At 45.3% G+C, this 11,115-nt stretch overlaps 1 protein-coding gene across 1 annotated transcript; it reads left to right on the top strand.

Moving 5' to 3' along the window:
• Window positions 1–741: 741 nt before the first annotated feature.
• On the top strand, window positions 742–1,410 carry LOC144670386 (histone H1.5-like). The gene has a single exon (XM_078532868.1). It carries the CDS (start codon window positions 742–744, stop codon window positions 1,408–1,410), a length of 669 nt encoding a protein of 222 aa, XP_078388994.1.
• The last annotated feature ends 9,705 nt before the right edge of the window (window positions 1,411–11,115 follow it).

The following is an 11,115-nucleotide window of genomic DNA, read 5'->3' as shown; positions in this document are numbered from 1 at the left end:
TCCCCTGAATCTGGGGAACAGACACTGTGAGCAGCTCCGGTCTCAGAGGGTTTAACAGTTACTGAGCTGGGAAACTACAACTAATCCCCGAGAATCCACAGCACAGGCCGAGTGGAGAGGAAAGCCTGTCCTGGGAGCTGTAAATCTGAGACACAGTTTGTCCTGTCAATGTGTAGATGTGAACATTGTATCAGCGAGAGTGTGTTAAAGGGGCGGGCGGGTTAGACTAATGTCACTGTGTTTGTGTGTCCGGCCTCAGCGCCAGGTTTCCGAGTCATTCTTCTATAAAATCACAAGATTTTCCTGTCATAAGATCGCGATGCTCCCCTGCTCAGCCCTGAAGAGAGAATTTAAGGGAAATATTTCGTTAATTTCAAGATTTCAGTGGAAACACAGAGAAGAAGTCAGCGCTCGGCTGAGAGGGCGCGATCAAAGCAGCAAAGAAACGGGTTTAAATCGAAATTGCTGCCTTTAATTCGGATGGAACTTTCTCGACAACAAAGATTCGGATTTTGTTAACAGAAGGAAGCGAGTGTGGGAATCTGAAATGTCCAATTTGAAGTGGAATTGGGGAGTTTATGAGGAGAGAGAAACACAGAGAGGCTGGAGGAGCCGGGAGCTGACAGCAGGTTGTCTCTGCCCCGTCCGCTCTCTGTGTTTAAGTTGCTCTGAGCCGCCACCACTGGTTTCATTTCTCATCCAGTTCTGACTGTCAGAGAGATTTTACACACAGTCTCGGATATGACTGATACTGCAGCCGCCGAAACGGCTCCTCCAGCCGCTGCCGCTCAAGTCAAACCTCCCAAGAAGAAGAAGGCGGCTTCCCGATCGAAGGCAGCCGGTCCCAAGTTAGGCGAACAGATCCTCAAGATTGTGGCGGGTTGCAGCGATCGCAAGGGGATGTCCCTGGCCGCGATAAAGAAAGCTTTGTCTGGCAGCGGTGTCGATGTGGGGAAGCTCGGCTCCCAGATCAGGCTCAGTATCAGGAGGAAGGTGGAGAGCGGCTCCCTGGTGCAGGTAAAGGGACAGGGCGCCTCCGGCTCCTTCAAAATCCCTAAGAAGGAATCCCAGGGGAAAGTGGGAAAGAAGGAGAAGAAACCAACAGCCAAGAAATCTTTAGTGAAGAAACCAGCGGCCAAGAAGGTGAAAACAAAGAAACCAGCAGCTAAGAAATCTCCAGCCAGGAAAGTAGCAGCCAAGAAATCCCCAGCGAAGAAAGCAACAGTCAAGAAAACAAGCAGCAAGAAGGCGGCAACTCCAAAAAAGGCGGTGAAGAAAGCAGCGCTGAAGAAAAAATCTCCCGCCAAGAAGCTCACGGGCGGAAAGGCTTTAAAAAAAGTGGATAAATCGAAGGCCAAGCCCAAAGTGAAAGCAGCAAAGGCTAAGAAAGCAGCGCCAGGAAAGAAATGAAACCAGCCGAGCAAATTGTAAACCTCTGAACACAAAGGCTCTTCTCAGAGCCGCCCACGTCTCTCAGGAAAGAGCTGATCCCCGAATCAAATGTCCCTGTCCCGGCGCTGGGAGCAGGTTTCACACTGAAATGATTTATATTAAATTGAAATTTCCCGGTATCTCACTGACATGCACTATACCCATCCCCTCTCTCACTCTGCAATAAAACAGAGCGGTGTCCGTGCCCCATTGTAACTGGGGATTTGTTCAGCTGCTCTGTCAGTTTCTGCTCGTTCCCTTTTCACAGATTCAAGGTGAGAGTGTGTAAGACAGTTACCCGGGCGCAGAAACCCCGCGTTACAACTCAAAGCCCAACACATGAGTTTGTCTAATTCAGCTGGAGTGAGGTGTCGGTAAACTGCTCAACCCGCCTGGAGGGGAGGTGTGTGGGGATAGAACAGAAGCTGGGAGTGAAGTGGAAACAGGCGGATTTGACAGGATATAGTGTTTGTACTTGGGCGGGAATATTACTGAATTTTATGTGTAAAGCTCTTTATTTAAAAGCTGCGGGTCTCTAAAACCGTTGAACATGAAGCTCCAATCTATAAGCTTTGTGCCGAGCGCTGTGTTAACTTCCATTGTCGAGAATTTAAAAACAAAGTCGTTTCTGGCAGGGAGGAGGCGGAGTTGGATTATCATAGACATTCCTCTGTTCTGTCTGTCATTCAGTCTCCTCCCCGTCCCGCCTCTCACTCTCTGTCCCTTTCTCAGTCAGGTCGGGGCGGGCTGTATAAAAGAGGAACGGAAACAGTTCGTCTCTCATATTTAGCTGCGATCTGAGTGAAGAATCATCATGGTCACTGCATATTTGATTCAATGCTGTGCCAGTGATCATCATTATTGTTATTCAGAAGGAACAAAAGAGAAAATGAAGGAAAAGGAAAAAAAACAAATGCAGTGTGTTTCAAATATAGTCTGGCAGAGGGAAAGGAGGCAAAGGACTGGGGAAGGGCGGAGCAAAGCGGCACCGCAAAGTGCTTCGTGATAATATCCAGGGCATCACCAAACCAGCAATCCGCCGCCTGGCTCGCCGTGGCGGTGTCAAGCGGATCTCGGGTTTGATCTATGAGGAGACTCGCGGGGTGCTGAAGGTTTTCCTGGAGAATGTGATCAGGGATGCGGTCACCTACACTGAACACGCCAAGCGCAAGACGGTCACTGCCATGGATGTGGTGTACGCTCTGAAACGCCAGGGCCGCACTCTCTATGGTTTCGGCGGCTGAACAACTCGACCCTTTCTACCAAACACACAACAAAGGCTCTTTTAAGAGCCACCCACTGCCTCACAGAGAGAGCAGAGACCTAGGAACGGGAGCTGGGATGAGCTGTGATCGGGAATGTTAGTGCCTGATTTATTCTAACGGGGAATGTACTGAGAATCTCAGTTTGCTCGTTGTTTATTTACCCGGATGGCACATTCTGCACTGACACTGAAAAGTCTCTCCACTGCTTCACATTGTCGAAAGGTTTTGTTCTGGATGAATAATGAGTCGGATAGTAAAGACAGGATCCGGCGGTTCCTCTGACATCAGCCGTTCAGTCCGTCAGTGGAGTTGAGGTTACAATCAGATCAGCCATGATCTCACTGAATGGCGGAACAGGCTCGATGGGCTGAGCGGCCTCCTCCTGCTCCTAATCCCAATATTTGCACGGATGTCCGTCAAGACTCAGACCGGGAACAGGGGGAGCTTCGAGCCGCTCCCGTTCCCGCTCTTTATCGGAATGAACAGCCCAGAATGAGGGCAATGGGAAGGGGTCTGATGCCCCCAGCACCGTTTCTATTTTATTACCCATTCCAGCCCTCTAAGCGAGCGGCGATTTTAAAGGTTGGTTGTGCCGTATGGAGCAATGTTCAATTATTATTATATTAACAATTCAGTTATTGCCTGGGAAATTCAGCACTGACTTTACACAGTTCAAACAACAGACTGGTGTTTCTGTCCAAAAATGAGCAGATTCACCAGGATGATGCGGGGTTTACAAATTGCCGGGACAGGTTCCATGAACTGGAATTTCATTGGGGTTAGGAAATAGTGATTGAGAGTGAAAAATGGTGTTTATAATTTTCAAAAAAGGGAAGAACGAAGTCTATTGTCGAGACGGGAAACGGCTGCAAAAAAAGGCGGAATTTTTAAATGGGCAATTAAAAACAACTCGACCAATGAGGACCTGAGTTGCCAGGAATTAATTCATTGGTTCGATTTTGGACTCAACTGCCTGGGCGTAAGGCTGCAGCCAATTACTGTTCGGGGCGGTTCCTCACAGAGTCTAAAAAGGCGGATTGTCGAGCAGATTGTATTAATAGTCCTTGTAACTCTGACTGGTGAATCTGTTCAGAAAATGGTCAGGAGTAACTCTCCTTCCTCGACTTTCGCCGCTTCTTGCCGCCCTTTGCTACCGGTTTCTTTAAGGCTTTCTTGGCTCCCTTCTTGGGAGCTGGTTTCTTCTCATCAACCATCTTCAGTTTCAGACACAGAAATAAACCAAACCCCTTCCGAACGCCGATTAAATAGACAGTCTCCCCGATCTATGCTAATGAAGGATTGGGAAAAGGTGACTCTGAATGGACAGTTTAAAGGCTAAACCAGCCTCTAAGTATATAATTTCAGGTTTGGATATGGAAACAGGCCAATCAGATTGTGACTTCTCGCCCTCACTCCTCCTCCCACCCCGTCATCAGCCCATTTACTTTGGTCAGGAAATACATTTTACAAAGACTCTCTCCAGCCCCAGTTCCACAGTGTTTTACTATACATCGGGCAATGTCGCCTGATTGTTTTGCGAGGGTCCCTTCTCCACAGAGAGAGACTATACGGGAAAGGGGGATTCCATCTGTAACAGAGAGCCCCTGATAATGTGTGCCAGTGTGGGATTTACTCACTCTGATACTGTGCATGAGTTTGGGATTCATTCACTGTTTGTAAGGCCGTGCTACAGTGAGAGAGTCTGGGATTCATTCTGTGCTTGTCAGGCTCTGGGACTAAAAGTGATTGTTGATGTCGTTCTGTGTCTGACTGTGATAGTGTTTGAGACTCATTGTGCACCTGTCAGTGAGCGGTGCATGTGAGTGAGCGGGAGTTTCATTCTCTCCCTCTGACGGAGGCCAAGTCCGGAGAGGAGAGGCGGACCCTCAGGGCCTCCAGTCGGTGGAGTTCAAAGTAACATCACGATTCAAAATATGACGCAGTAAGTAGGTCAGGTAAGTACTTCTACTTATTCTATTAATTAAACTGCTGCAGTCCATCAGTTTAAACAAAATAATGTGAGGACTTTGTAGTAGGAGTGGAATAAGGACCCTAGTGTATTTAGTATTCTTTAAAAGGGAGTAACTAACAAGCTTAATTTAAAGGGAACTCATGGCAGCAGAGCTCACACTCGCGATATGTTCCTCCTGTGCTATGTGGGAATTCATGGACACTTCCAGTGACCCTGGTGAGCATGTGTGCAGGAAGTGCGTCCAGCTGCAGCTACTGGCTAACTGCATTTCGGAGCTGGAGCTGCGGGTGGATTCATCTTGGAGCATCTGTGATGCTGAGATTATTGGGGACAGCACATTCAGTGAGGCGGTCACACTGCAGGTAAAGACTGAACAGGCAGAAAGGGAATGGGTGACCACCAGGCAGAGTAGAGGGAGGCAAGTAGTACAGGAGTCCCCTGTGGCCGTCCCCCTCTCTAACATATATACCGTTTTGGATACTGCTGGGGGAGGCAACATCTCAGGAGAAAGCAGCAGAAGTCCATGGCATCACGGGTAGCTCTGCTGCAAAAGAGGGGAGGAAGGAGAGTGGCCGGGCTATAGTGATAGGGGATTCAATAGTAAGGGGAACAGACAGGCGTTGCTGTGGCCCACAAAATAGACTCCAGGATGGTCTGTTGCATCCCTGGTGCCACGGTCAAGGATGTCCCAGAGAGCTGCAGGGAATTGTGAAGGGGGGTGGCGGGCGGTGTGAACAGCCAGTGGTCATGGTGCATATTGGTACCAACAACATTGGTAAAAAATAAAACAATGAGCTCCTACAAGCTGAATATAGGGAGTTAGGATGTGAACTAAAAAGTAGGACATCAAAGGTAGTAATCTCAGGATTATTACCAGTGTCACGTGCTAGCGAGAGTAGAAATAACAGGATATATCAGATAGATACATGGCTGAAGAAATGGTGTTGGGAGGAGGGATTCAGATTCCTGGGACATTGGGACCGCTTCTGGGGAAAGTGGGACCAGTACAAACAGGACAGGTTGCATCTGGGCAAAACCGAAGCCAATGTCCTCAGGGGTGGAGAGGTTGGGGGTGGGGCGGTGGTGGGATTGGAGGGGTTGGAGGTGGGGGGGTGATGGGAGTGGAGGGGTTGGGGGTGGGGTGGTGGTGGTGGTGGAGGAAAGTGTTTGCTAGTGCGGTTGGGGAGGGTTTAAACTGGAATGGCAGGGGGATGGGAACCTGAGTAGGGAGACAGAGGAAGGGGAAACGAGGATAGAAACAAAAGACAGAAAAGTAAGAATCAAAAGTGAAAGGCAGAAAAAAAATTGTGAAAAACAAATGGGGTCATAGTGCAAAATAAAGGGAAGATGGTTACAAAGTTAAAGAAAAGTTGAAAGGCATCATATCTTAATGTGTGTAACATTTGTAATAAGGTAGATGAATTAACGGTGCAAATAGATATAAACGGTTATGAAATAGTTGCAATTATGAAAACATGGCTACAGGGTGATCAAGGATGCAAACTGAACATCCAGGGGTATTGAATATTTAGGAAGGGCAGACCAATAGGGAAAGGAGGTGGGGTGGCACTGTTAGTATTGGAGGAAATCAATGCAATAGTGAGGAAGGATATTGGCTCAGAAAATCATGATGAGGAATCTGTTTGGCTGGAGATAAGAAACACCAAGGGGCAGAAAACGTTGGTGGGGGTTGTCTATAGGCCTCCAAACAGTAATGGAGATGTAAGGGAAGGCATTAAGCAGGAAATTAGAGATGCATGCAATAAGGATACAACTGTAATTTTAATCTACATACAGATTGGACAAAACACACAGCAATAATGCTGTGGAGGAGGATTTCCTGGAGTGTGTATGTGATGGTTTTATGGACCAAGACATTGAGGAACCAACTAGAGAGCAGGCTATCATAGACTGGGTGCCATGCAATGAGAAAGAATTAACTCCCTTGGGGAACAGCGACCATAAAATGATGGAATTGTTCATTAGGATGGATAGTGAAGAAGTTGAATTCAAAACGAAGGTCCTGAACCGAAATAAATGGAGCTAAGAGGGTCTGAGGCACGAGTTGGCAATGATGGACTGGGGAACCGTAATTAAAAGGTTGACCAGTGGATAGGCAATGGCTAATATTTAAGGAACGCATGCATGAATTACAACAATTATTCATTCCTGTCTGGCACAAAAATAAAATAGGAAACGTGGCCCAACCATGGCTTACAAAAGAAATTAGGGATAGAATTAGATCCAAAGAGGAGACATATTAAATTGCCAGAAAAGAGAGCAAGCCTGAAGATTTGGAGCAGTTTTGGATTCAGCAAAAGTGGACAAAAAGATTCGTCAAGGAGGGGAAAATGGAGTATGAGATTAAACTTACAAGGGACATAAAAACTGACTGTAAAGGCTTCTATAAATATGTGAAGAGAAAAAGATTAGCAAAGACAAATGTAGGTCCCTTATAGTCAGAACTGGGGGAAGTTATAATGGGGAACAAAGAAATGGCAGGAGAATTGAACACATGTTTTAGTTCTGTCTTCACAAAAGAGGACACAAATAATTTTCCAGAAATGTTAGGGAACCAAGGGTCTAGCAAGAGGGAGGAATTGAAGAAAACTAGTATTAGTTTAAAAATTGTGGTCAAGAAATTAATGGGGTTAAAGGCTGAAAAATCCCCAGGATTTGATGATCTACATCCCAGACTACTATAGGAAGTGGCCCTGGAAATATTGGATGCATTGGTGATCATCATCGAAAATCTCTCGACTCGGGAGCAATTCCTACAGATTGGAGGGTGGCAATTGTAACCCCGCTATTTAAACAAGGAGGGAGAGAAAAAACAGAACTACGGCCAGTTAGCCTAACATCAGTAGTGGGGAAAATTCTAGAGTCTATTATAAAAGACATGGTAACTGAACACTTGGAAAGCATTAATAGGATTAGACAAAGTCAGCATGGGTTTATGGAAGGGAAATCATGCTTAACTAATCTACTGAAGTTTTTGGAGGGTGTAACTAGTAGAAAAGATAAGGGAGAACCATTGGATTGTATTGAATATTGATGTACAGTCTGTCGGCAGAAAATGAGACAGAGAGGTCAAGGAAGGGAAGTGTCAGAGTTGGACCATGAAGGTGATGGAGGGATGGAAATTGGAAGCAAAATGGATCATTTTTTCCAGGTCCAGGTGAGAGCATGAAGCAGCACCGAAATGGTCATCGGTATACCGAAGAAAGAGTTGTGGGAGGGGGCCTGAGTAGGACTGGAACAAGGAATGTTCCACATGATGTTTCAGTGCGGCTTCATGGTCTCATTTTCACTGAGAGGGTGGTCAGCCTGTGGAATTCTCTACCACAGAAGGCTGGGGAGGCCGGGTCACAGAGTATATTCAAGAAAGAAATTGGTACATTTTTGGATATTTGGGGCATCAAGAGGTATGGAGAGAAAGAGGGAATATGGCGTTGAGATAGAGGATCAGCCATGATCATATTGAATGGTGGAGCAGGCTCAAAGGGCCGAATGGCCTACTCTTGATCCTTGTTTCTATGATATACCAGTTTGGGATAAATGCTGTATCTTTCATTCTTGACCACAATATGAGAGTGTTGGATTGATTCTATACCTGTTAGTCCCTGTAACTGTCTGTAAATGAGATTCATCCTGTGTTTGTCAGTCTCTGGCATTGTAAGTCAATGTGGTATCGATTCTAGATCGTTCAGTCTGTGGTACTATCTGATTGTGCACTTCTCATTCACTGTCAGAGCCTGGTTCTGTGTCTGAAGGTGGGATTAATTTTGGACATTCCAACATCTGCTGCTCAATGTGTGTGTGGAATTCAGTCTGTATCTGTCAGTGTCAAGTGTTGAACAGGAATGTGGGAGTCATTCTCAATATCTGGGAATCTTTGAAACATATTTTGCATCTGTTAGTCTGTGATGCTGTATGTGAGAGTGGGATTCATTTTGTCTGTCAGGGTCTGTTAATCTGTGCAAGTGTTAGATACATTTTGTAACACTCAATCCCAGATGCTGTGCACAACTTTGTCCATCCCTAATTGCCCTTGTTCAGAGGGTATTTAAGAGACAACCGCGTTACTGCGGGTCAGGGGCCTGGAGTTACCAGTCGGGTCACGTAAAAGAGGCAGGTTTTGCATGGTTTTTGACGACAATCGACAATCAGAGTTTTGACAAATTTCACAATCTGCCATGGTGGGATTCGAAACTGGGTCCCCTGGGTCTCTAGAATACTCGTCCAGTGACAATAACACTGTGGCACTCCCTTCCCATCTAGCAGAGTGGCTCAGCGGAAGCATGCTGGGCCCATAACCCAGAGCTCGATGGATTGAAACCATCTTCTGCTATTTTCATTTTCATTAATGACTGTGGGATTCATTCTGTCTCTGTCAGACTTTGAGTCTGAACGTGTGCTTATGATTCCTCTGCGTCTCAGTGTTTGGCACCGTGTGAAAGTCTGATTCATTCTCAACTTCTGAATGTCAAACGGTATCAGATATATTCTGTATCTACTGGTCAGCTGTACTGTGTGTGATGTGGGATTCATTCTGCATTTGTCTGTCTCCGTTACTGTAGTGAGTGGGTGATTTATTCTGTACTGGTCAGTCGCTGGTGCTGTGAGTAATGGGCTTCCTTCTGCATCTGTCAGGCTCTGGTGCTGTGTGTGTATTGTGCAGTTTGTCAGTGCCTGGTAACATGATGGATTTGTTCAGTAGTTCACCCTGTCCGATTTTCTATGTGAATGTGAGGTTTATTTTATCATTCTCAATCTTTGATGTGGGTTATGATTCTAGGGTTAACTCCGGATCTGTGCTCAATAGTTATTGGAGGGAACTGAAACGAGGTGCAGCCCTGTCCAAATTTGTTGATGCTGTTATTCTCTCAATATTGAAAATCTCCAGTTCAGAACTAGAATCCTACACACAGCGCAGCTCCCAGGAAATGTTGCAGTATCCTATCCAAGCTGCATTTCCCAGATTTTACCAGCTGTGAATCCTTTGATCAGTATTTGGGTATTTTAATGCAGGAACATCTGCCTGTTGACCCAATTCCATGGTGTTTTTGGGAATAGTAGCCATAGGATTGGAATTAAAATCCAGCTGTTTCCCTCTCTCTAATATTATCTCAATGAAATCGGTACTTAATACAGAAAGCATTAGTTCATCACACACTCTGATCAATTAAACCCTCTATCCTTTATTACTAATGCATTGGTTGTGATTTTGAGTCCCACCTGAGTTGAGTTTTCAGTCAAATTTAATGTTTTATTTGTGCAAAACTGAAACTCATCCAGGGAAAAGGAACAAACACTTTCTGTCAGAAAGAGGCAGCTAATTTGCACATAGGAAACCTCCAAAAGCACCAATGTGACCATGTCTTGGGCTGTTGATTGAGACATAAATATCAGCGATTGCGCAGGCAGGGAGGAGGAGAATAACGCCACTGCTCGGGTCTTCGGCAGAGCACCATGGAATCACTTACAACAAAATGAGAGGCTGGAGGGAGCTTCGTTTTAATGGGTCTTCTGAAGGATAGCACCTCGAATAGTGGAGCCCTCCCTCAGTGCTGTACTAGAGTATCAGTCTTCTTTGTTGCACACAAATTCCAGTGTGGGATTTGAAAAAAAACACCTTTGTGTTCCAAAGGCGACTGTGACCAGGTCAGTCCCAGTGAAAGTGTTTAAGAAATCGACCAATCAACAGCTACATGACTGGGGCAATTATGATGTCATCCCCTGGCAGGTCACGTGACAGCTGGAGCCACAAGGCATCACAACCAGATTTGTGACTGGATTCAAACCCAAAATCCTGTCTCAATGATTTTTCAAATTAAGCTGTCAGCTGCTTGAAAACGCAGCAGTGAAACTTCCTGTCTGATCATGAGGAGAGCTAGGGAGTTAGAGCTAGTTACAAAACTAAATCCTTTAATAAAACAATTCAAAAACCATCAAGATTGAAATCCTGTGAGGAAAAATCAAATTATTATTGAGAACTCTGCTGGGAGAACTTCATTGGACAGCAGAGAAATCAGGTGAAGAATCCAAGTAAATCGACACCAGCGAACAAGTTAAAATCAAAAGCGGAATAACTCCTGTAAAAAGCTGAGAGTTCTGTGCATCATCAGTTCATCAGGTCGGGATATTATCTGGATTAAGCTTTCTGTTTAGAACAGGGTTTAATGAACTAAGTGGAATAGACACGCCATTGCAGAACAAGTAAGTCATCTCTAGATTTTCTTGAGTTCCAATTTACTGAAACATTGAATTCCGATGAACTAGAATTACAGTGCAAATGAATTGATAATTTAAAAACAAACTGTTTTCGAATAAATAAAGTAGAACAATTATTTTACAAAAAGTACCAGAGTGACCAGCAAGCTCAAACACAGAGAGAGTGAATTGCAGAGTGAAGAGTTTAAAATGTGGATTTTGTGGAGAGTGGGG

This window comes from Cetorhinus maximus, chromosome 31 (assembly GCF_964194155.1).
Source record: "Cetorhinus maximus chromosome 31, sCetMax3.hap1.1, whole genome shotgun sequence".
In the NCBI taxonomy this organism is placed as follows: domain Eukaryota; kingdom Metazoa; phylum Chordata; class Chondrichthyes; order Lamniformes; family Cetorhinidae; genus Cetorhinus; species Cetorhinus maximus.
The sequence above is the reverse complement of the archived record's forward strand: the minus strand, read 5'-3'. Positions and strand labels throughout refer to the sequence as shown.